Here is a 26,548-nt window from a genome sequence, read left to right as displayed (position 1 = left end):
TTTAGGTCAGTTGGACGTTGCGGTCACAAAGTGGTCGCACAGAACCAGAGTGGCACCGGCAAGAGCTGAAGATGGTGGCTGGTAAGTATAATACTAAGCTCAGGGAACTTAGATTAGTAGAACCATTCCAGTGCTAAAATAAAAAAACCCACTGGATTAATGTTTCAAAGGAGCTGAGCTGCTAAATAAAAATTGCATTAGATGTGTATTAAAATTATCGTATATACTCGAGTATAAGCCGAGATTTTCAGCCCAAATTTTTGGGCTGAAAGTGCCTCTCTCGGCTTATACTCGAGTCACGGTGGGTGGCATGGTCGGCGGGTGAGCGGGAGAGGGCGCTGAGGCATACTTACCTCGTCCCGGCGATCCTGATGCTCCCCCTGCCATCCCACGGTCTTCGGGTGCTGCAGCTCTTCCCCTCTTCAGCGGTCATGTGGGACCGCTCATTAGAAAAATGAATATGGACTCCACTCCCATAGGGGTGGAGCCACATATTCATTTCTCTAATCAGCAGTAACGGTGACCGCTGACAGAGGAAGAGGCTGCGGCACCGAAGACCAGCTGTCCGGGAGAAGGAGCGGGACGCTGGGAGCAGGTAAGTATGTAATATCTACCTATCCCCGTTCCACACGCCGGGCGTTGCTCCATCTTCCCGGCGCCGCTCCATCTTCCCGGCGTCTCTCCGCTTTGACTGTGCAGGTCAGAGGGCGCGATGATGCATATAGTGTGCGCGCCGCCCTCTGCCTGATCAGTCAGTGCGGAGAGACGCCAAGACGGGACGCTGAGGAGCTGCAAGCAAGAGAGGTGAGTATGGCATTTTTTTTTTATTGCAGCAGCAGCAACGGCAGAGCTTTCTATGGTACATCAATGGGGCAATAATGAATGGTGCAGAGCACTATATGGCACAGCTATGGGGCAATAATGAACGGTGCAGAGCACTATATGGCACAGCTATGGGGCAATAATGAACAGTGCAGAGCACTATATGGCATAGCTATGGGACAAAAATGAACGGTGCAGAGCGCTATATGGCACAGCTATGGGGCAATAATGAACGGTGCAGAGCACTATATGGCACAGCTATGGGGCAATAATGAACGGTGCAGAGCACTATATGGCATAGCTATGGGACAAAAATGAAAGGTGCAGAACACTATATGGCACAGCTATGGGACAATAATGAACGGTGCAGAGCACTATATGGCACAGCTATGGGGCAATAATGAACGGTGCAGAACAATGTATGGCACAGCTATGGGGCAAGAATGAACGGTGCAGAGCACTATATGGCACAGCTATGGGGCAATAATGAACGGTGCAGAGCACTATATGGCACAGCTATGGGGCAATAATGAACGGTGCAGAGCATTGTATATGGGGCACAGCTTTATATGGAGCATCTATGGGGCAATAATGAACTGTATGGAGCATTATATGGGGCTCCTGATTCAATATGGATATTCAAAAACACTTAACCTACTGATGTCTCAATTAATTTTACTTTTATTGGTATCTATTTTTATTTTTGACATTAACCGGTAGCTGCTCCATTTTCCACCCTAGGCTTATACTTGAGTCAATAAGTTTTCCCAGTTTTTTTGTGGCAAAATTAGGGGGTCGGCTTATACTCGGGTCGGCTTATACTCGAGTATATACGGTAATTAATATATAATAATAAATTATGATCCAAACAGGTCCAACAATGTTTTTACAACTTGTCATGTCCCATGATTTTGGAATCAGACGGTGATATATTACAATTGTTTTATTATATTGTGCTGATTTGTTTCTATGCAATAAGATTTGCCTTCTTTAGAATTCTGTCCTTCCTCTCTCCCCATCTCTCTCTGACGTAGCTCTGATGTCAGTGACCATTCCCTTCTTCCTCATTCACTGTCTGTCAGCCATCTTAGATGCTCATGTATTTGCATTGCTGGTTCAGAAAAGTCTTTTTACCTGCGGTATGTGTGCAGTACTATAAGAATTCAGCTGGAAAATAAACCTTCTTCTGGAATCTTCAAATGTGCCTCATGCAGTCGAGTTCATCTGACGATATCACTTTGTGAGTAACGGTACATAGAGACAGCCATAGAAATGGTGTCTGAAACCACCCTACATTCTCAGCTTAGTTATGGAGTCAAAATACAACTATTGGGTCCCGACACCTTACTTTCTCCTTCCTGTGTCAGTGAGAAGCTTGCACGGTTTTGGCAGTCAGGCAAATTTTAATAGCTAGTCCAGCTCGTACTAGGTCTTAGCTAGCTAGTTAGGTAGTAATAGTAGTAGTATTAGTAGCTACAGAAATGAACCTGAACATCAGCTACCTGCAGGCACATCACCAACCCAGACAGAGAAAAGTAAGCACTCTTATATGTCAAAGCAAGACAAGCAATGGTGCCAGAACCTGGGAAGCAAGCAGTGCATTAATGGACCTTAAAGGGACTCTGTCACCTGAATTTGGAGGGAACAATCTTCAGCTATAGGGGCAGGGTTTTCGGGTGTTTGATTCACCCTTTCCTTACCCGCTGGCTGCATGCTGGCTGCAATATTGGATTGAAGTTCATTCTCTGTCCTTCGTAGTACACGCCTGCGCAAGGCAAGATTGCCTTGTGCAGGCGTATACTACGGAGGACAGAGAATGAACTTCAATCCAATATTGCACCCAGCATGCAGCCAGCGGGTAAGGAAAGGGTGAATCAAACACCCAAAAACCCCGCCTCTATGGCTGAAAATTGTTCCCTCCAAATTCAGGTGACAGAGTCCCTTTAAGAATGAAATTACAGTATATTAGTAGGTTGCAGTAATTTTATTACTAAACACATCTGGGCAACTCTCTGCAGTAAAGTCTAGATTCCTGCATTCAGGTTACAGGTGAATACCAGAGACCTTTGACCCACTACCCAGTTTGGGCAAAAACAAGCTGATGGCTGTTGTTCTCTCATTGCCGGTGAGAACATCCATAACATAAGGACTGTGCATTTCATGGCATTTGAAATAAATGAGAGTCAGCAGGCAGTTACCTGCTATAGTCTCTCATGGAAGTGAAGAACAGTCCCTGCCACAGAGACCACAGTTGACGTATGCAGTGACCAGTAGTCAGTGGCCTAATTTGAAGCTCATGGATCCCAATGCACTAGCTCCAACATGGCCCCCAATTATTGCAAGCCTTTAACACTAAGTCTTTTCATATAGGCCAAAAATACTTTTTGGACCCCTTAGGCTCTAGGGCCAAGATGAGATTGCAACCACTGCACTTATTGTAGTTATATTCCTCTGTATAGTGTCCTCTGCTAACCCTGTCCAAGTCTATACATCACAGCTGTAACTTAGTTGCAGGGAATGGAATGTGTCAGCCGATTGTAAGTGCCGAGTGTGAAAACTGCGTGAATATTTTACATGTAGCTATAATTTCGGGAGACTTTTTCAAAGTAAACTAGCATATGTGTTTACGTGATGAATAACAGTATTTCCGTGCATTATATAACTTCTGCCATATAGTGGCCGGAGACTTCTTTATCTCCCATACACATGCACATGTCTTGCTCTCCTAAATGTCTTTCTCGTATACTCAGAAGCAGCAGTCACAGCACCGGAGACATTATTTGAGCAGCATTGCTGTGAATCCAGCACGGGGGTGAGACAGTAAAACTCTTATAAATTTTTCTCAAACTATTATTGCTTAGGCTGGTTTCACACTTGCGTTTCAAAACGCATGCGTTTAAAAAAAAACGCATGGTGAAAAAACGCATGTAAACGCGTGCAAACGCTGCGTTTTTTTTACGCATGCGTTTTTGCATGTGGTGAAAAAAACGCAGCGTTTTGACGCGTTTACATGCGTTTTTTCATGCGTTTGCGTTTTTTAAACGCATGCTGAGAAATGTGTGACAGCTGCCAATCATCAAAATAAAGTAAAAAACCCACTATAAACAGAAATAGTTAGGGTTAGGGTTAGGGGTAGGGATCATAACCCTAACCCTAAAGGGATCCTAACCCTAACCCTACCCCTAACCCTAAGCCTAAAGGGATCCTAACCCTAAACGGATTAGGGTTAGGGGTAGGGTTAGGATCCCTTTAGCGTTAGGGTTAGGGGTAGGGTTAGGGTTAGGATCCCTTTAGGGTTAGGGGTAGGGTTAGGGTTAGGATCCCTTTAGGGTTAGGGGTAGGGTTAGGGTTAGGAGTAGGGTTAGGGATAGGGTTAGAAATAAGGTTAGGATCCCTTTAGGGTTAGGGTTAGGATCCCTTTAGGGTTAGGGGTAGGGTTAGGGATAGAGTTAGGGATAGGGTTAGGATCCCTTTAGGGTTAGGGTTTGGGTTAGGATCCCTTTAGGGTTAGGATTAGGATTAGTGTTGAGCATTCCGATACCGCAAGTATCGGGTATCGGCCGATACTTGCGGTATCGGAATTCCGATACCGAGATCCGATACTTTTGTGGTATCGGGTATCGGTATCGGATACATAGAGATGTGTAAAATAAAGAATTAAAATAAAAAATATTGATATATTTACCTCTCCGGCGGCCCCTGGACTCAGCGCGGGTAACCGGCAGGCTTCGTTGTTCAAAATCAGCGCTTTTAGGACCTGAGAATCACGTCCCGGCTTCTGATTGGTCGCGGGCCACCCATGTGACCGCCACGCGACCAATCACAAGCCGCGACGTCACCGCAAGCTATTAACGCGCTCATTTTTAAAAATGAGCGCGTTAATGGCTTTCAAAGACGTAGCGGCTTGTGATTGGTCGCGGCCACGCGACCAATCACAAGCCGCGACGTCACCGCAAGCTATTAACGCGCTCATTTTTAAAAATGAGCGCGTTAATGGCTTTCAAAGACGTAGCGGCTTGTGATTGGTCGCGGCCACGCGGCCAATCACAAGCCGCTACGTCTTTGAAAGCCATTAACGCGCTCATTTTTAAAAATGAGCGCGTTAATAGCTTGCGGTGACGTCGCGGCTTGTGATTGGTCGCGTGGCCGCGACCAATCACAAGCCGCTACGTCTTTGAAAGCCATTAACGCGCTCATTTTTAAAAATGAGCGCGTTAATAGCTTGCGGTGATGTCGCGGCTTGTGATTGGTCGCGTGGCGGTCACATGGACGGCCCGCGACCAATCAGAAGCCGGGACGTGATTCTCAGGTCCTAAAAGCGCTGATTTTGAACAACGAAGCCTGCCGGTTACCCACGCTGAGTTCAGGGGCCGCCGGAGAGGTAAATATATCAATATTTTTTATTTTAATTCTTTATTTTACACATCCCTATGGATCCCAGGGCCTGAAGGAGAGTTTCCTCTCCTTCAGACCCTGGGAACCATGAGAATACCTTCCGATACTTGATGTCCCATTGACTTGTATTGGTATCGGATATCGGTATCGGCGATATCCGATATTTTTCGGGTATCGGCCGATACTATCCGATACCGACACTTTCAAGTATCGGATGGTATCGCTCAACACTAATTAGGATCCCTTTAGGGTTAGGGTTAGGATCCCTTTATCACCTTTATGGTGGGGGGTGGCATATCAGTGTGTTTTCTGTTTTTTTTTAATAAAAACGCATGCGTTTTTAAAGCAAACAAACGCATGTGCTTAAAAACGCATGCGTTTCCATTGACTCCAATGTATTTTTTGACACAAAAAAAATGCATGAAAACGCATGCGTTTTTATGTGTCAAAAAAACGCCTCTCAAAAATACTACAAGTTGCATTTCTGAAAAAGAACGCATGCAGCAAAAAAACGCATGTTCAATGTTAAATATAGAAAAAAAAACGCATGCTTTTTTTGTGCAAAAAACGCTGCAGACAAAAACGCAAGTGTGAAACCACCCTTAATCACTAACAGGAATCACACACGCAGACAAAAACATATCTAAAGAGCACAAAGTCTTCCTTTTTTGTAATGTACCTTGTATTAAACGCAATCTTAGGAAATGCCGGCCTATATAAAATATACCCAGGAAGCACATATGTATGTTCTAGGTCAATTTTGTATATTCATAGCAGGTAAAGATATGATTATATATGGGTTGAGATTTACCCTAATTGATTCTCATATAAATTCCCAAATGCCTAAAGGGATTGTCTCAATATTAAATGTGTAAAATTGCAAAGGGTTTGTAAAAACAAGTAACTTTTCGAATTACTCATTCTTAAAAATCGTGACTGTTGACAAGAATAAATGTTTTTTTTAAGGTCTTCTAGGCAAGGGGTAAAGCGCTTGCAAGCTTTATGCTATAGAGTATGTAAGCGCTGCTCTGAAAGTAACCAAGTTGTTGGATTTGGCCAGCTTCAGTACAGCTGCAGTCCTCCGAAGCTGCAGAGGCCCATGCTTGAAGAATGTAACAACACACATTTCAGGTTAGTGGTGCACCCCTGCAGCTGGACCAAACTGTTAATCAATCAGGAGCGCACAAAGCTCTACCAAGCAGGAATCAATGACACAACCCCTTTAACTATCTATTTATCCTTTTTATGCGTTTTACATGGGTTTATGTAACCAACTCTAGCACATGATAGGAGCAATTTCCAGTTTTTTCTCATTATTTGCATATGCCACTACAGCTAAGTGCCAGCTTAGAATGAAGTACATAATAGTTTACTTTGAACATACCATAAAGTGAGGCTCTTAGAGGCCATTCTACCGGGACTTCAATCCATCTGTCTCCACTTAATGTAAGAGGAAGTGTTTTGTTTATTGACTGGTTAAATGTATCCAGGGTTCTTGTATTCTGCATTTTTAAGTGTTGCAAAGATAACCTGCCCAGGTCTTCATGCCAGTTCTCAATGCCCAGCCTCACTTTAAATAACTCTCCGAGATCATGGGTGAGATTTACCTAGAAAAAGGCGAACGTTTCTGTTAACGTGCAGCTTATAACACTGATGGATGCCTAACTAACCCATGAATACTGTGCAATTAACTGAGGTTTGTGCCTGATCTGCTTATAAACTAATATTTCTAAAACCAATTAAAGGTTATTTTTTTAATTAGTTAATGGGAGGAAGGTGGCAGATATATCATCGGCAATTCCCACAGACATGCTTGATATTCTATTTTTATTAAAGGTGTCGTCCCGCCTTAGGGTGGAAGTCTGACGGCACCGTAGTATCCTCACAATGCGCAGGGCACACACTGTTAGGGTTCACAAGTCTGCAGTGACATACAGTGACTGCAGACTAGAACCCTTTACCCGGACAACCCTTTTAACCTTCATTTAGTCGCACCAAAATACTTACACTATTAGTCGCGTGGGGTACATGGGACCCCAGTTCTCATATTGTAAAATTAACATATATTGAAGAATTTTTATTTTATATAGAAACTTAAGCTTCAACATCTTAGCTAAATGATCATCTAAAATGTTTAGTAGTCAAATAAATTTAAACATCTACTTATGTGCTATGAAAAAACAAGAATCACATATCTTATGATGTTCACTGTATATACATTTCTTGCAATCATCGCATTTGGTTTTGATTTTTCGCTCACTAGATCTCACACACAAATGACATTGATCTTTGACAGTACTTGGGCTACTTCCAGAATAAGAAGGTTTGGTGTCATCGTTGAGTCGTTTATTCCATGGCGCTTTACATGTGAGGAGGGGTATACATAATGTAAACGAGTACAGTAATCTTAAACAATACAAGTCATGACTGGCACAGGAGGAAAGAGGACCCTGCCCGCGAGGGCTCACAATCTACAAGGGATGGGTGAGGACACAGTAGGTGAAGGTAGAGTTGGTCATGCAATGGTTTGGTGGAACGAGGGTTACTGCAGTTACATATATTCAAGTGTTGACACACTTTTGTTCCTTGATCCTGAAAATGGAGCCCATTAGCACTGTGGCCCAACAGCTTTGTCTAGAAGCCATGGAGGAAACGGCTACCCATATCCTTTCAAGTCAACAGAGGGTGGTGTTGGTTAGGGGCAATGAAAGACTCCGGTTGGGGAGGTGGCCTAAATGAATAATTCCCCTTTGTGAATGAGGGCCTAACTACGTTTCTGCTCTTTGATGCTATACAATTAAGCTCAGCAGAGCCATGTGGTGTGTCTACATCATATTTCTAGACTGGGAAATACAATCCATAACCTGTTTAGCTACAATGATGTAATGCCATACCTTGCAAATCAGACGGTCCTTCCACTGATCTAAGTTTTGTGCTTCCATTCTGAGTGGGTTTGACCTGCCTTTGTCTCCATAGAACACAATAAGCCATTGTAGATTATGTTGTTGAGTTTCTGAAATTTGGACTACTTTACTGGAAGTATACAAATAAATGTTCCATTCTCCATCTGTGTTAAATAAAAAAAAATATTAACTTTAAAACAATACACCTTCAGCCATACCCATTTCTGAGAGTACTAATTCTTAGATCCCAAGGAACATTTTATTGTGAACTATTTAACATATATTTTTGCCGAGTAATGAGAACTAAACCTGGATAGACTGTATAATCAAACACTAACAATGCAGATAGTGGTGTAGCTGGGGATAACATCATTTCTACAAACTATTTTTTTTAAATACCGCTGAAACAACTATTTAAGCCCTTAATCCCTTCCTGACATAAAAAGTAATAGTCCTATGTCAAGTCCCCAGAAGTGTGCGGAATCAGGAGCTGAGCACGCACCATGTCCAGTAGATGCCAGCTGTGTTACACAGTCAGCATTTGCATCTCACAGGTATGACAGGAGCTAGCTCCAATCACTGCTGTTTAACCATTTAAATGCTGCTGTTAATCACTGACTGAGGCATTGAAATGGCGCACGGGTACTAACTCCAATCATCTTACATGGCATGAACGAGGAGGGCAGTTGGGTTTTTATGGCAAACAGGGGCCTACTGAAGACAACCTTCCTGCCGTATCTGGCCATTATAGGCAAACATCATTTTGACTACATTGATAGAAGAATGTAATTTTGAATAAGTGACCAAACTATTGCAGGCTCTAAGGGAACTTAAAGAGAAAAGAAAAAGGAAACAGAAAATGTTAAAAAATAAAACCGTTAAAAAAATTCAGACTGGCCTTCTTTAGGTATCAGTACCCCATTAAAAAATGAAATAAAAAGTGTATGTACCCCAAAATTCTATCAATATCATCTGCTTGCCATGCAAAAAAAAAACAAAAAAACATTCCATCAGGGTATTCGACAATGGCAGCACAAATCAAATTTATTTTTACACTTCTGATTTTTTTTGTCACCTCTTAAATGAAAAAATAAATATCTACTCTTGTCAGTAATTACAGTAGGTGTATCAGCTCCATTTGGCTTTACAAGCTAATCACATATTCTCTGTTGCTTGTACCTGAGCAATCAGTCATTGACTGTTGGGAAATCTGTCAGGGAGTGATTAAAGGGACTCTATCAGCGCAGAATGACTGTTCAAACAAGTACAAGTGCTTGGTGCACCAGGGTAGGGCCGAACAAAAGATGCACTCCATCAAAGCTTTTATCCTCTTAATATATTGCAGTCATCATATTATATAGCACTTATGTGTACTTACAATTGCTCATTTTGCCTTTCTACCCAGATAATTCTTCTGTTTTCCATTAGGTCTATGACATCACATGAAAACTGACTGAATCATGCTAAGATCTATATACCAGTCATGAGTCACTGTACAAGTCCCTGGCAGAGGGTAGAGCAGAGCAGCTGGGTCAGGAATTGAGGAGTTGGATGATTTATGCAGAGAAAATGCTTCTACATAAAAAGAATAATTAGCTGGGTAGAAAGGCAAAATGAGCAATTGTAAGTTTACAGTGCTATATAATATGAGGACTGCAATCCATTAAGAGGATAAAAACTTTGATGGGAGGATTGTGTCTATTAGTGCACCGTCACACCTTCACCTGCTTGTTTTCCATCTATCTCAGCCCTTTTGCAAAGAGTTTGTATGTTCTCCCCTTGTTTATGTGCGTTTCCTCCGGGTTCTCAGGTTTCCTCCCACATTCCAAAGACATACTGATAGGGACGTTAGATTGTGAGACACAATTGAGACAGTGATGATAATGTGTGTAAAATGCAGCGGAATATGATGGCCCTATATTAGAAAAGGAAAATAAATAAATACTAATATAAAAAAAACTATTGCTCAGGGCCAGCTGTGATAAATTAGTAGCGTCTCACTGTTTTCCAATTTTTACTTAAAACTAAATTCCCATACTTTTTATTATTGTAATCTGTAGGAAGGGTTGTCCCAGATGGATTACTGAAGATTATCACAGTAAACATGCTGTACATCAAGTGACTTTCAAATAAATCCTATAATATTGTGTCTGTTACCTGAAGTCATTGATTGAATCTCATTGAGAAGAGCGCCAGAGCTGCGGTCATTCCTCGTTTCTGTATGAATAAAGCAACTCAACACTTAGATATCCAAACATGTGACAACATATGTTATACCTACTCACTATTTCAGATCTATCCTAAAAGAAAACATTGTACGTTATTAATAAGTGTAATTATTGCGCAAAAAAAATCAATGCAACATCAAAATAAAAATGATTCAGCTAAGAGATTCAAATATAATGAGATTTCATCAAACAGCACATTAGATTCAAAGGAATGACTGAAATTGGCATTTTGCGGTAATAACTGATTTTAGGGTCAACTCAGTGTGAAAAAAAGGATCTCTGCTATCTGTCCTGTCTACCAAACCTGTCACTTGTTGTTTTTGAGGGCAAACTTCCCATTTGAAAATGTACAATTATTTAAGGTTATCTGCCAAGTTTCATGATCGCTTGTCAAGATCACTCACGTTCATCTTATGTATGTTCATCTGTGTTCATGTGTAAATAGCACATACACAAACATATATATGTAGATGGATATGTGGATAATCACACAAATGTATTTTTACGGTGCATGCAGGTGGATGGGTGATCAAATATGGATATTGATTCCAGAAAGAAGAAGAAAAATGTAAACTTTGGAATTTCCATTTAACAATTGCCTCAAAAATAAAAAAAAAATGGTATCAATAAAAATGTCAGGTCGCAAAAACGCTCACGCAACTATATAACTATAGTCCGAAATAAAATGGAAAAGCGGATGTGCTACGCTGCTGCGAAATAAATAAGAAATTTAGAGTTTCTTGATGCAAGGAATAAAATGGGGTTTGGTCGCGATGCGTTTCGAAGTCTGACTGAGGAAGAAGTTGAGTAGACTTCGAAACGCGTTGAGGCCAAATGCATTCTTTCTTATTTATTTACGAGCAGTGCAGCTCATCTGCTTTTCCGTTCTATGGCTTGATTTCTACGTTGGATCCTCCAACCAGCGGAGCAGCAGCTGGATGTACTATTGAGCCCTTTAAGAGTTGCGCTTCCTCACAACTCAACCAAGTTTGCAGTTGTCGCATCACATTAATGCGTCTCTCTAGATAATGCCCTGAGTTTTTTTGGGCCATTTTAGCTTCTTTTTCACATATCAACATTGACATAAAAATGAAAATGGTGCACATCTCAGAAAATAGCAGGATATTTTTTTTAAACAAATTTCCGAAAGTTTTTCAAAACAAAAAAATTAAAAACAACTGGAGGAGTTTGAAATCACTGTAATTATGCTAACCTGGAGAGTCCTGTTATCAGGTCATTTTTTTACACAATTAACAGTGTAAAATCAAACCCCAAAAGGCAATGGCTCAATTGCACTGGGTTCTTTTTTCTCAATTTCACAGCATTTTATTTTTTCATTTTCCAAAATGAACTACAACTCGTCAGTTAATGATCTTTCATTAACAGATACAGCTCTGGCAAAAATTAAGAGACCACCACATCAAAACCCTGTCATGGGCAGCCCAATCTCTAGACCTGAACCCCTTTGAAAACCTCTGGAATGTAATCAAGAGGATGATGGATGGTCACAAGCCATCAAACAAAGAAGAACGGCTTACATTTTTGCCCCAGAAGCAGTGTGAAAGACTGGTGGAAAACATGCCAAGACGCATGAAAGCTGTGATTAAAAATCATGGTTGTTCCACAAAATATTGATTTCTGAACTCTTACTGAGTTAAAACATTAGTATTGTTGTTTCTAAATAATTATGAACTTGTTTTCTTTGCATTATTTGAGGTCTGAAAGCACTGGTTTTTTTTTTCATTTGTCCATTTTTCCATTTCAGAAAAAAAATACAAAATTTATTGCTTGGAAATTCGGAGACATGTTGTCAGAAGTTTATAGAATAAAAGAACAATTTACATTTTACTCAAAAATATACCTATAAAGAGAAAAATCTGACAAACTGAACATTTTGCAGTGGTCTCTTAATTTTTGCCAGAGCTGTACATGATGTAATAATGACTGGAGAGTGGAATAAAAACGTTAATTTTTAATTTCACCTCTAAAGCACGGTGGCGCAGTGGTTAGCACTGCAGCCTTGTAGCGCTGGGGTCCTGGGTTCAAATCCCACCAAGGATAACATCTGCAAGGAGTTTGTATGTTCTCTCCGTGTTTGTGTGGGTTTCCTCCGGGCACTCCGGTTTCCTCCCACATTCCAAAAGACATACTGATAGGGAATTTAGATTGTGAGCCCCATCGGGGACAGCAATGAAAAATGTGTGCAAATTGTAAAGCGCTGCGGAATATGTTAACGCTATATAAAAATAAAGATTATTATTATTACTTTGCAGAGATTAGCCATTAAAGTAGTTGGTACCTAATGAGTTAACTTTAGTTAAATTCAAGTGGGTGTTTTAATTGGAGGCTGCACCTCTTCGCCATGTATGAGTTGCTTTCTGATAACACTCACTTGAACTTAGAACAAAGTGCTCTTGACGGGATTATTACAGTTTTACACCTAAAAGCAGGCTCGGACTGGCCCACCGGAGAACAGGAGAATCCTCCGGTGGGCCTTTGTACCGGAATGAGCCGCCACCCACTTATATGAGCAGTAATTGGCACAATACACTTGATTCACTATATACAGGCAAAGGCAAAATCTTATTAATTTGTCAATCAATCCAGTTTATTGCTATGAAATTTTGTGAATGAGGCTAAAGTCATATTTGCATGTAGCTAAAATGTGGGGCCTTGGCGGCCCAGTCCTGCCTAAGAGCTAAACACTGGAAAGTAACTTTACTTAAAGTGGAATATATTTGGCTGAGCTCTTAGTGGGATGCATTTTGAGCTTGTTACACAGACTATTGGCACATTTTGCAAGGAACATGCTAAATTTAATTCAGGATATGGCCACCGCAAACAAGGATAAAAGAAAACAAAACAATAAAACTTTCCCTTTCAGCACTTATTTTTCACATTATTCTGACCTGTCACTTGTAGAGTCATGGACATCATTTTGGTTTTTTCTTTCTTCCACGGCTGGGCTATAAAGATGTATTTGTTCTTGATGAATGATCCTTCCTCCACCACAGCTTTCTCCAGCTGTAAATTAGTTTGCTGTTCTTTCTCTATGACCAGCTCGTGTATTACACCAATGTCAACAGTTTCCAATTGAAATCCAACCGTCTGATCAATAAAAGCATGGGGACATGATGTTCATGAGTCGCTCAGAGTAGTAGGACACTTAAGAGTCTTCTCTTTGATCACTAATCCGTCTATTGCTTCTCTCATTTAGCAAATGCAAAAGCCATATACATTAAATGACAGTTTAATTACATTAATCCTTTCCACACAGTATATCTACAATGTGTATAATGTACTCAGTAAGATGCAAAAGTTTTAGACAGGTGTAGAAAAAAATGCTACAAAGTATCTATCTTTTTTTATTATAATACAATTATAATTGAATTATGGTGCATATACATTCAGTGCAAACTTTATCTGAGAGCAGCCTAACGTAGGGAAAGAGACCCTGTGTTAGGGTTGGCGGAACGCACCAAATATATTGTTTATTAAAAGGAATTGGTGCGTTCGCAACCCGGGATCCACCGTGCAGGAAAGTACCTGCTGCTAAATAATGGCGGCTCTATATGGCGGTATATACTAACTCTGTTAGCTTCACAGAGTAACCGCGAGAGGTAAGCTCTGTGCCCTGTTAGACTTTCACAGAGGCACAGGCCAACTACCCAGATGTGAGCAGTGAGTGGTCATGCATGCATACTCAATCTCCTCGCCGGAGGAGCCAGCATTCTAGGGGCTTATTTTAGCCGGGTCCCTGAACACACTTATACACAATCTCCTCGCCGGAGGTGCCAGCATTCTAGGGGCTTATTTCAGCCGGGTCCCTGAACACATACAAACACATGACCACATTGGCGCAAAGCATATAGCAACAGACGATACTAGCGCATGGCCGTGCGGTCATGCGCAGTTTATATAGTTGCAGCACAGGAAGCTGCTACTGAAGTTTTTGCCCTTTCAGGACCTTCCAGAAGGACCAATGGAAAGTGCTGCAGTACCTGAGCATGTTTTGCCCTTTCAGGACCTTCCAGAAGGACCAATGGAATGTACTGCAGCACCTGAGCATGTGACCGAACATGTGGCCCTCGACCTCCAATGGGAGACCCTGCCCTGGGCATGCTCAGTGTGAGTAAACAAGGACTTAGTCCTAGAGAGGCTCGCTCGCCGCAGATCAGTGCAGGGTACCATAGGAAAGCCAGAAAAGGCAGTAGTGACCCTATGCACCGAATCAGCCCCAGCGAGACGCTGGGAGCGACGTCTCCGCTGAGCAGAGCCCACTGCGGCCGATACCGAATGGGAGACCGCAGCAGACACGGATCGAGATTCCCCCTGTGCAGCAGAGGAAACTCGACTCCTAACATTACCCCCCCCTCCTAGGGCCCCCCCTCCTTGAGCCTCACTACGCTCAAAAGCTGCGATAAGCAGCGGAGCCCGAATGTGCTCCACAGGCTCCCAGGTTCTATCCTCTGGGCCGTGACCCTTCCAGTCCACCAGATAAAATTTCTTGCCACGTACCAACTTGCACCCCACAATAGCATTCACCTCAAACTCATCCGTGGATGAACCCGATGTCCCAGCAGATGACTCGGAAAACCGGGACAAATGAACGGGCTTTAAGAGGGAAACGTGGAAAGTATCGGTGATACCAAGGCGTGGAGGAATAGCCAAACGGTAGACCACAGGGTTGACCTGTTCCAGAACCTTAAACGGGCCAATGTAGCGAGGAGCAAACTTAGTGGACTCAACTCGCAGCCTGATGTTACGGGCGGAGAGCCACACTAAGTCGCCAGGAGCAAAGACCGGAGCGGGTCGCCGGTGTGTATCAGCCGAAACCCTCATTCTCTCCTTGGAGGCCCGGATTGCATCCTGTGTGCGGTCCCAGATGTCACGTGCCTCCACCGCCCAGTCTGCCACCCTAGAATCGGTGGATGACACGGGCATGGGCACAGGGACACGCGGATGCTGGCCGTAATTAAGGAGAAAAGGAGTTTGACCAGTGGAATCGGCTACGGCGTTGTTCAGGGCAAATTCCGCCCAAGGTAGCAAAGATGCCCAGTCATCCTGCCTAGCAGAGACAAATTGTTGCAAATATGTCACCAGAGTCTGGTTGGTTCTCTCCACCAACCCATTCGTCTCGGGATGGTATGCAGAGGAGAGGTTTAACTCTATGCTGAGTAAACGGCAGAGCTCTCTCCAAAACCGAGATGCGAACTGGGGACCCCGATCGCTGACAATCTTATCAGGCATACCATGCAAACGGAAAACGTGTTTAATGAACAACACCGCCAAGGCCCGTGCTGAGGGTAACCGAGGAAGCGGCACCAAATGCACCATCTTGGAGAAATGGTCGGTGACAACCCAAATAATGGAGCAGCCACGCGACTTGGGTAGACCCACCACAAAGTCCATCCCGACCATCTCCCAGGGCCTGTCTGCCACCGGCAGAGGGTAAAGCAACCCAGCAGGCCGTTGCCGAGGAGACCGATTCTGGGCGCAAGAAACGCACGCCTGAATATAGTCCCTGACATCTCGGGCCATATGCGGCCACCAGTATGTTCTCGCCAAAAGCTCAGATGTCCTCTTGGTCCCAAAATGCCCACCCACTCTGGAGGAGTGAGCCCAAGAGAGAACCTCCGGTCGCAAGTTAGCTGGCACGAAAGTCTTGCCCGGGGGCACAGACTCTAGCGAAACCGGAGCTACAGTTCTCAGGCTCTCAGAAGGGACAATAAGCCGAGGCTCCTCCTCCTCAGATGACACTACGGAGCGGGAGAGAGCGTCGGCACGAACGTTCTTCTCCCCGGAGAGAAAATGGAGAGTAAAATGGAACCGGGAGAAGAACAGGGACCATCTAGCCTGGCGAGAATTCAGCCGCTGGGCCGTCTGTATATACACCAAGTTCTTGTGGTCAGTGAATACTTGGAAGGGAAAGCGAGCTCCCTCCAAGAAGTGTCTCCACTCTGAAAAAGCCTACTTCATGGCTAGCAACTCCCTGTCCCCGATGGAATAATTCCTCTCCGCTGGTGTGAAGGTCTTGGAGAAGAAGAAGCAAGGATGCTTCCGACCTTGAGCATCCTTTTGGAAAAGGACTGCTCCAGCACCAACGGATGAGGCATCCACCTCCAAGATAAATGGCTTATCAACATCGGGGCGATGTAGGATGGGAGCGCTAGCGAAGTGTGACTTAATCGAGAGAAAGGCCTTGGAGACCTCCTCTGACCACAACTTGGGATTTGCTCCCTTCTTGGTGAGGGCAACCAAGGGAGCTACCAAAGTTGAGAAGTGTGGAATGAACTGGCGATAGTAATTGATGAACCCCATAAAGCGCTGCACCGCTTTAAGAGAATGGGGTTCCTGCCAGTCCATTACAGCCTGTAGCTTAGCAGGATCCATAGCCAAACCCTGGGCAGAGATGATATAGCCCAGGAAAGGCAAGGACTCCTGCTCAAACACACACTTCTCCAACTTGGCGTAGAGGGAGTTTGCCCGTAAGAGGTCGAAGACTTTGCGAACATCTCTCCGATGGGAGTCAATATCTGGAGAGTAGATGAGAATATCATCCAGATAGACTACGACCGAGGTGGTGAGCATATCTCGGAAGATGTCGTTCACAAAGTCTTGGAAAACGGCTGGGGCATTACAGAGCCCGAAGGGCATCACCAGATATTCATAGTGCCCATCCCTGGTGTTAAAAGCCGTCTTCCATTCATCCCCCTCACGGATGCGAATCAGGTTGTAAGCACCCCGCAGATCTAACTTTGTAAATACCCTTGCTCCCCGTAGCCTATCAAAAAGCTCAGATATTAGGGGTAATGGGTACTTGTTCTTAACGGTGATGGCGTTAAGACCCCTGTAGTCTATGCATGGACGTAAGTCTCCAGTCTTCTTCTGTACGAAGAAGAACCCAGCCCCTGCCGGTGACACTGACTTCCTAATGAATCCTCTTGCCAGATTCTTTTGGATGTACTGGGACATTGCCTCCGTCTCCGGGAGAGATAACGGATAGACTCGACCCCGGGGAGGCTCAGCACTAGGCAAGAGGTCAATAGGACATTCATAGGGGCGGTGAGGCGGAAGGGTCTCCGCAGCTCTTTTGGAGAACACGTCTGCATAGGGCCAATAGTGCTTGGGGAGAGAGGAAAGATCTGCGGGTACCTGTGTAGTAGCAACCTGAACGCACTCCCTCTGACATCTACCCTCGCAGGATTTACTCCATCCCAAAATTCTCCCAGAGGACCACTCAATATGAGGAGAATGGTAGCGAAGCCATGGTATCCCCAACAGGACCTCATCAATTCCCTCAGGAATGACTAATAGGGAGATTATCTCCTGATGTGATGGAGACACAGATAGCGTGAAAGGAATGGTTTGGTGGGTAATCTGTGAAGGTAGTGTTGACCCGTTTACCACTCGAACGGTTACTGGCTTGGCGAGCATCACCAAGGGTATTGCGTGACGCTGGGCAAAAGCGGAAGACATAAAGTTACCCTCTGCCCCAGAATCCACGCATAGCTCGACCATAAGAGTGGATGGGCCTATGGTAATTGTCCCCTTGAAGGACAACTTTGAGGCAAACGTCGCCGTGTCTAGTGTACCTCCTCCAACTGCCACTAGACGCTGACGTTTCCCCGACCGCTGAGGACCCTTGGAGGCAAGATGTCCTAACTGCTGGCAAACATGATGGACCTTATGTGCACGGGCGGACTGAGACTTGGATCCCACTTGTGTCACCTGTAAGGCCTCATGTGACTCGGACGCCTGGACTGGAGATTCCAAAGGTTTGGCGAAGGTGGGAGCCAGCCGAAACCTCTGCCTACACTGGGCTCGCTCCAGCCTTCGCTCGTGAAAACGAAGGTCTATGCGAGTAGATACGGCTATGAGCTCCTCCAGTGTGGCGGGAATCTCCCTAGTGGCCAAAGCGTCCTTCACATGGTCAGCCAGCCCCCTCCAAAATACGGGAATGAGGGTTTTATCTGGCCATTCCAACTCAGACGCTAATGTCCGGAAGTGAACAGCAAAATGGCTGACCATGGTTGAACCCTGAGTCAAAGCCAGCAGTTGGAGCGCTGTATCATGGGTGACTTGAGGTCCTAAAAAGACCTGTTTCAGAGTGTCCAGAAACCTAGGAACACTCCGCACCACATGATCGTTGCGCTCCCACAGCGGCGTAGCCCACTCCAACGCTCTGTCCGACAGGAGAGAGATTATGAATCCCACCTTTGCCCGCTCAGTAGGGAAACGTGCAGCCAGAAGCTCGAGGTGTATACCACATTGGCTCACGAAACCCCTACAGGACTTACTGTCCCCAGAGTATCTCTCAGGCAAAGGAAGGTGAGATAGGGTCGGAACAGAGGTGGCAGTGGGTAAAGCTGCTGCAGCCACGCTAGCAGCCTGAACAGCTATTGCGGTAACATCCACCGCCGAGGTTGCACGCTCAAGAGACGCCAACCGCCCCTCCAGCAGCTGGATGTACCCCTGCAATCACTGTTCATCCGCCATTACTTAGCCAGATCCTGGCGCTAGTATACTGTTAGGGTTGGCGGAACGCACCAAATATATTGTTTATTAAAAGGAATTGGTGCGTTCGCAACCAGGGAACCACCGTGCAGGAAAGTACCTGCTGCTAAATAATGGCGGCTCTATATGGCGGTATATACTAACTCTGTTAGCTTCACAGAGTAACCGCGAGAGGTGAGCTCTGTGCCCTGTTAGACTTTCACAGAGGCACAGGCCAACTACCCAGATGTGAGCAGTGAGTGGTCATGCATGCATACTCAACCTCCTCGCCGGAGGAGCCAGCATTCTAGGGGCTTATTTCAGCCGGGTCCCTGAACACACTTATACACAATCTCCTCACCGGAGGTGCCAGCATTCTAGGGGCTTATTTCAGCCGGGTCCCTGAACACATACAAACACATGACCACATTGGCGCAAAGCATATAGCAACAGACGATACTAGCGCATGGCCGTGCGGTCATGCGCAGTTTATATAGTTGCAGCACAGGAAGCTGCTACTGAAGTTTTTGCCCTTTCAGGACCTTCCAGAAGGACCAATGGAATGTACTGCAGCACCTGAGCATGTGACCGAACATGTGGCCCTCGACCTCCAATGGGAGACCCTGCCCTGGGCATGCTCAGTGTGAGTAAACAAGGACTTAGTCCCAGAGAGGCTCGCTCGCCGCAGATCAGTGCAGGGTACCATAGGAAAGCCAGAAAAGGCAGTAGTGACCCTATGCACCGAATCAGCCCCAGCGAGACGCTGGGAGCGACGTCTCCGCTGAGCAGAGCCCACTGCGGCCGATACCGAATGGGAGACCGCAGCAGACACGGATCGAGATTCCCCCTGTGCAGCAGAGGAAACTCGACTCCTAACACCCTGATTCCAGTGATGGGTGCAGCAGTTGGGACATAATCAGTGTTTTCTCTGCTGAAGATATAGCTGTGATAAGAAAGCTAACCCTGCCCACACCACAGTTTTCTATGTACAGTAACCCTGGTTGCAGGGTTGGACCAGGAGGCACGTGGACAGCGGGTCCAGCAGTGATAATCTCCTGCTGATAAAACACTGATAGTATTGAAACAGCACCCAGCCTAATAAGTGACAAATCGCTGAAATCAGTGTCTCAGTCCCTATCTCATGCTGCTCTCGGATTACATAAAATACTGCTGACAGACTTAACTTAAAAGTACTTTGTTAATAAATTACTAGAATTATAGTTCCATGGTAGCTGCTTTTAAGTATGTAAGTAAAGAACTTCTCCTCATATTTAAATTTGACCTGGTAAATAAGTTAAAGAATAGAATTTAGACGGACTAAAAAATAAATGTTATGTAGTAATGCAGACATGGTACAAGGGGAGGCTCCTGCTGCAACAAGTTGTCAAATCGTACATTCACACTTAAGGCATCAAAACTACGAATTAACACACGTGGAATTATATACTTAACAAAAAAGTATGAACCAACTGAAATTATGTCTTATATTCTAGGTTCTTCAAAGTAGCCACCTTTTCTTTTGCACACTCTTCATGAGCTTCAAGAGGTAGTCACCAAGAATGGTTTTCACTTCACAGGTGTGCCCTGTCAGGTTTAATAAGTGGGATTTCTTGCCTTATAAATGGGGCTGGGACCATCAGTTGTGTTGTGCAGAAGTCTGGTGGATACACAGCTGATAGTCCTACTGAATAGACTATTAGAATTTGTATGATGACAAGAAAAAAGCAGCTATGTAAAGAAAAACGAGTGTCCATCATTACCTTAAGAAATGAAGGTCGGTCAGTCCGAAAAATTGGCAAAACTTTGAAAGTGTTCCCAAGTGCAGTGGCAAAAACCATCAAGCGCTACAAAGAAACTGGCTCACATGAGGACCGCCCCAGGAAAGGAAGACCAAGAGTTACCTCTGCTTCTGAGGATAAGTTTATCCGAGTCACCAGCCTCAGAAATCGCAGGTTAGCAGCAGCTCAGATTAGAGGCCAGGTCAATGCCACACAGATTTCTAGCAGCAGACACATCTCTACAACAACTGTTAAGCGGAGACTTTGTGCAGCAGGCCTTCATGGTAAAATAGCTGCTAGGAAACCACTGCTAAGGACAGGCAACAAGCAGAAGAGACTTGTTTGGGCTAAAGAACATAAGGAATGGACATTAGACCAGTGGAAATCTGTGCTTTGGTCTGATGAGTCCAAATTTGAGATCTTTGGTTCCAACTACCGTGTCTTTGTGCGACGCAGAAAAGGTGAACGGATGAACTCTACATGCCTGGTTCCCACCGTGAAGCATGGAGGAGAAGGTGTGATGGTGTGGGGGTGCTTTGCTGGTGACACTGTTGGGGATTTATTCAAAATTGAAGGCATTCTGAACCAGCATGGCTACCACAGCATCTTACAGCGGCATGCTATTCCATCCGGTTTGCGTTTAGTTGGACCATCATTTATTTTTCAACAGGACAATGACCCCAAACACACCTCCAGGCTGTGTAAGGGCTATTTGACCAAGTAGGAGAGTGATGGGGTGCTACACCAGATGACCTGGCCTCCACAGTCATCAGACCTGAACCCAATCGAGATGGTTTGGGGTGAGCTGGACCGCAGAGTGAAGGCAAAAGGGCCAACAAGTGCTAAGCATCTCTGGGAACTCCTTCAAGATTGTTGGAAGACCATTCCCAGTGACTACCTCTTGAAGCTCATCAAGAGAATGCCAAGAGTGTGCAAAGCAGTCATCAAAGCAAAAGGTGGCTACTTTGAAAAACCTAGAATATAAGACATAATTTCAGTTGTTTCACACTTTTTTGTTAAATATATAATTCCACATGTGTTAATTCATAGTTTTGATGTCTTCAGTGTGAATGTACAATTTTCATAGTCATGAAAATACAGAAAAATCTTTAAATGAGAAGGTGTGTCCAAACTTTTGGTCTGTACTGTATATATGTAGTTTGCAGCATGAAAAAAATAGGATAAAAAGATTAATGAAATATTTATGTGATTTTTTTTTGCCGACAGATACAGTACCCCCAACAGTAATAAATTAGATTATGATACATATTGCTGTACAACAAAGGTATGGTGCCTTCACCTTCCACAGAACGGGCATGGGGTACATGTACTGCAATCGGTAAGCCCAGTCTTAGGACAATGCACACATTTGTGTCCTTAGATCTGAGATGATGTTCACAATGAACCGTAGATACTTTGGATTGATCAGTGTACTTTTCCAGTTTCGCTAACACGATTTTGCTTCTCTAAGACATCAATTATACTTTTTGATTTTTATCTTGACTATGAAAATATGATTTAAGATTACATAAAAGACTAAAATCCTCTTAATGATTAGAAGAAAAACAAACACTTTTAGCATTTATAGAAATAATGAGAAGCAATAAGCTAGAAAAGCAAAGATCAAGTTTTGCTAATATTTCCCTCCGAGACTGCAGTTGCTATGGTACCATCATCACTAGGTGTATTGTATCTAAATATAGGGTAGAATCAACGATAACATCAAGAACTAGAAAGATTCAAGTTTTAAAGAATAATTAGACAAACAAATAGAATCATTGTTCCATTTTCCATTTACTACATTTAATGAATGTATCTCTATCACTCGTAAACTTGATACGTTCTGCTCATGCAAAAAAAAAGTTAACGTTAACCTAGAAAATGACAGGTTTGAAGATGGTCAGATCTACAGTAGATTTTTTTTCTCAATGGTACTACTGAAGAGTAACTTTAAAGAGGATGTCTTCTTTGTACACCCAATTTAAAATACTGTAAGAATTCTGTTTTAATAGAACTAATCATCGTCTATTAACTGGAGATAAAAATGGCTCCAAGGAGCTCTTTCTTTGGAGGATCCTATATTTTCATGCAGCCCTTTAAATTTTAATAATCATCATGCAATGCCCTATGTGGTGATGCAGAGAAAATGAACACTTGCTGCTGTACTCTCTATAGATGGTCCCAATAGTGGGTCACCCCCTTTCGCTTACATTTGACTGACTGTCCTACAATAGGATTTTTTTATAAGTTGACTTTCCATTTATTATTTTTAATTATATCAAAGCAGCACAAAGATATAGACATAATGAAGAAACATATGGCATTTCTTCGAGTAAATTTTGGGACCATCATATTGAATTTAGATTTACAACTTAGACTGGCGACTCTTTAAAATAACTGTATACCCCCCAGGGGGACACATTCTCCTCTATCAAGGTCTGCTTTATGTAGATAACGCATTCAAAAAGGCAATTAAGTTCCTTAGAAAGGAGATGAAAGACATGAAAAGAAGGCATTGCAGATCTTACATTATTTTCACAATATACTGAACGGCATTTAAATAAAATGTAACATAGTAACATAGTAACATAGTAACATAGTTAGTAAGGCCGAAAAAAGACATTTGTCCATCCAGTTCAGCCTATATTCCATCATAATAAATTCCCAGATCTACGTCCTTCTACAGAACCTAATTGTATGATACAATATTGTTCTGCTCCAGGAAGACATCCAGGCCTCTCTTGAACCCCTCGACTGAGTTCGCCATCACCACCTCCTCAGGCAAGCAATTCCAGATTCTCACTGCCCTAACAGTAAAGAATCCTCTTCTATGTTGGTGGAAAACCTTCTCTCCTCCAGACGCAAAGAATGCCCCCTTGTGCCCGTCACCTTCCTTGGTATAAACAGATCCTCAGCGAGATATTTGTATTGTCCCCTTATATACTTATACATGGTTATTAGATCGCCCCTCAGTCGTCTTTTTTCTAGACTAAATAATCCTAATTTCGCTAATCTATCTGGGTATTGTAGTTCTCCCATCCCCTTTATTAATTTTGTTGCCCTCCTTTGTACTCTCTCTAGTTCCATTATATCCTTCCTGAGCACCGGTGCCCAAAACTGGACACAGTACTCCATGTGCGGTCTAACTAGGGATTTGTACAGAGGCAGTATAATGCTCTCATCATGTGTATCCAGACCTCTTTTAATGCACCCCATGATCCTGTTTGCCTTGGCAGCTGCTGCCTGGCACTGGCTGCTCCAGGTAAGTTTATCATTAACTAGGATCCCCAAGTCCTTCTCCCTGTCAGATTTACCCAGTGGTTTCCCATTCAGTGTGTAATGGTGACATTGATTCCTTCTTCCCATGTGTATAACCTTACATTTATCATTGTTAAACCTCATCTGCCACCTTTCAGCCCAAGTTTCATTAACAGCTTTAATGAAGACATGAGTGGCCACTTAATAAGAGGTGACATTATTTTAGGTGGCCTTTTTATTTTCCAAATACATTCACATTTTGACGTTCAAGTTATTTTGAGTTTTGGCTTAGTGGAAAAAAAAGTTATAAAAACAGGTGAAAAATGAAAAGTGGAGATGTTATAAATTAAAAGAAAGCAATTAAATAAATTATTTTTAACTTAAGATATCCTTCCAAAAATGAGAATAGGAATGCTTCTACATATCATAGTGGTACTGAGATTGATTTTTCATGACATCGTGTATTTTATGTCAGTGGCAAACTTAGATCAATATGATTTGTTTTTATTTGTAAAACTCAAAATTTTTTATAAAAAATGAAGAAAAATGGCAAATTTTTAATTTTGACATTTTATGCCCTTAAGATAGATAGTAATAGTAAATAAATAACACTTAATATATGTCTACTTTACATCAACTTAATTTTTGAAATGTCTTTTTTTTGGTAGGATGAGAGAAGTGAGAAAAATGTACAAGAAAAACATCAGAAATCTGAAAAAAAACTCAGATGAAGGTAATGTGTTCCAAAAGGCACTATAAGACACGGAAAAACCCCAAAACTAAGCAAAAAATGCCAAGACTGAAAGCATTTGTGAAAAGCGCATTGGGTGAGTTTCCGTACTAAGTAAAATTTGTTACGGTATATAGGATTATCGTTGTAATGCCTTCAACTGTGGGATATATATATATTTTGTATACCAGATATATGTATATGGTTATTCATACTGACTGATTGTGCATTGTAACCACAGGCTTATTGCATCATACTTATATGATTGTTCGGTACATCTAAATTGCTCTATAAAAGGTAAAAATGTAGTTACAGTACTTACCGATAATGTTATTTCTCTGAGCCCATGACAGCACCACGGAGAGAGGGGATCCGCCCATCAGGGACAGGAAACCTACAGATAAAAAGGGCGGTACCTCTCTCCCACATCAGTTACTTACAGAGCACTAGAGGAACTTCAGCTTGATAACATAACAGAAAAAATATTTATCATTCCTATGAAGCTTAATGGAGACACCGCGTGGCAACCTCAAACATAATATCAACTAAACTAAGTGTGCACACCCACATGTGAATAGAGGAAATGTACGGGTGCCGTCATGGGCTTAGGAAGTCAATATCGCTCTTGTTGAGTGGGCCTTTGTTTTCTCAGGGATGACCACCCCACGCAAGGAGTATGACCGGGTGATGGCGTTCTTATCCATCTTGCCAGCATGCACTTAGAAGCTTTTTGCCCCCTTTTGAGGACCCTAAAATCACAGTAAGAGAGACCTATCCTTCCTTCACTCTCTTATGGCCGCTAGGTATTGAATTAAGCACGTTCTGACATCTAGTGTATGTAATTCTTTTCCTTCTCTATTTTTGGGTTTGGGACAGAAATAAGGGAGGGAAATCTCCTATCTATGGAAATGCGACACCACTTTCGGTAGGTAGGCCGGGTCATTCTTAAGAATAACCCACTCCACCGAGATTTGTGTGAAAGGAGGGCTGGCCAACTATGCCTGAAGGTCACTGACCTTACCCATACGAGAGCTACTAGATGTGACATTTTAGAAGACAGGATTCTCAGTGAAGCTTCTGTCAGGGGTTCGAAAGGAGGTTTGGTTAGGGCTTTGTAAGGACCAAGTTTAAATCCCCAGGAGCAGTTCTCCAAGAAAGGAATGGGTTTAGACCTGGCTGATGTTTTGATGAACCTGGATATCTACTGATTGCTAGCCCGTTTGTGATTGTATGGGGCCCCTAAAGCCACGACTTACATACAGATTGGTGGTTACAGGTTCCCTACTTTGTAGCAATGTAGAGATTAAGTTTGGTGAAAAACCCCTATTACCCAGACTCAGAAGGGGCTATTAAGATCACTTTTGCCCTGTCTTCCCGAATTTCCTTCAGAACCACCAGAATCAGGGCAATCGGGGGAAAAGCATACACTAGAAGGTGGTCCCCTGGGATCATGAAGGCATCCAATTCAATGGGGTTCCCTTTAGGGTCTATTGCCTTCTTGTTCTGACTGTTGGTGAACAGATCTATGAGTGGACAACCTCACCTTCTGCAATCTGATCGAACACTGCCCAATTCAGTTCCCCTTGCCCTGTGTCAGCTGGGTCCCTGGTGATTTAAGTAAGATACCAGAACTCGGTCATCTGAGAGTACTGTTACATGGTGACCCTGAAGAGTGTTCAAGAAATCTAGGAGGGCGAACTTCAATGCCAATAGTTCCTTCATGTTTGAGGATACTGATCTTAAGTCCTCTGTCCAGACCCTTTGAATTATCTGGTCATTCAGGAAAGCCCCCCAACCCCTGGGGCTTACGTGTGTGGTGGGGACCTGAGAGATTGGAGTAAACCACGGAATGTCTCTGGTTAAGTTGATTATCCTCATCCACTATTCTGGCAAGAGTACAGTTTTTGATGATACAGTAAATTGCCCTTCTAAATTGCC

The 26,548-nt window shown here is 43.3% G+C and overlaps 1 protein-coding gene across 1 annotated transcript in view; it reads right to left on the bottom strand.

Annotated features, from left to right (window-relative positions):
• Positions 1 to 26,548, bottom strand: part of LOC138642825 (lipoxygenase homology domain-containing protein 1-like) — a 302,432-nt gene that overhangs the window by 76,030 nt on the left and 199,854 nt on the right. The window contains exons 18-21 of the mRNA XM_069731356.1: positions 13,258 to 13,456; positions 10,278 to 10,337; positions 8,112 to 8,284; positions 6,602 to 6,824 (exon numbers count right to left, since the gene is read on the bottom strand). Coding sequence (XP_069587457.1) covers positions 6,602 to 6,824; positions 8,112 to 8,284; positions 10,278 to 10,337; positions 13,258 to 13,456 — 655 coding nt within the window. The remainder of the gene's footprint in view (positions 1 to 6,601; positions 6,825 to 8,111; positions 8,285 to 10,277; positions 10,338 to 13,257; positions 13,457 to 26,548) is intronic.

Source organism: Ranitomeya imitator, chromosome 6, assembly GCF_032444005.1.
Source record: "Ranitomeya imitator isolate aRanImi1 chromosome 6, aRanImi1.pri, whole genome shotgun sequence".
NCBI lineage: Eukaryota > Metazoa > Chordata > Amphibia > Anura > Dendrobatidae > Ranitomeya > Ranitomeya imitator.
This window is presented reverse-complemented; position numbering and strand designations above follow the sequence as displayed.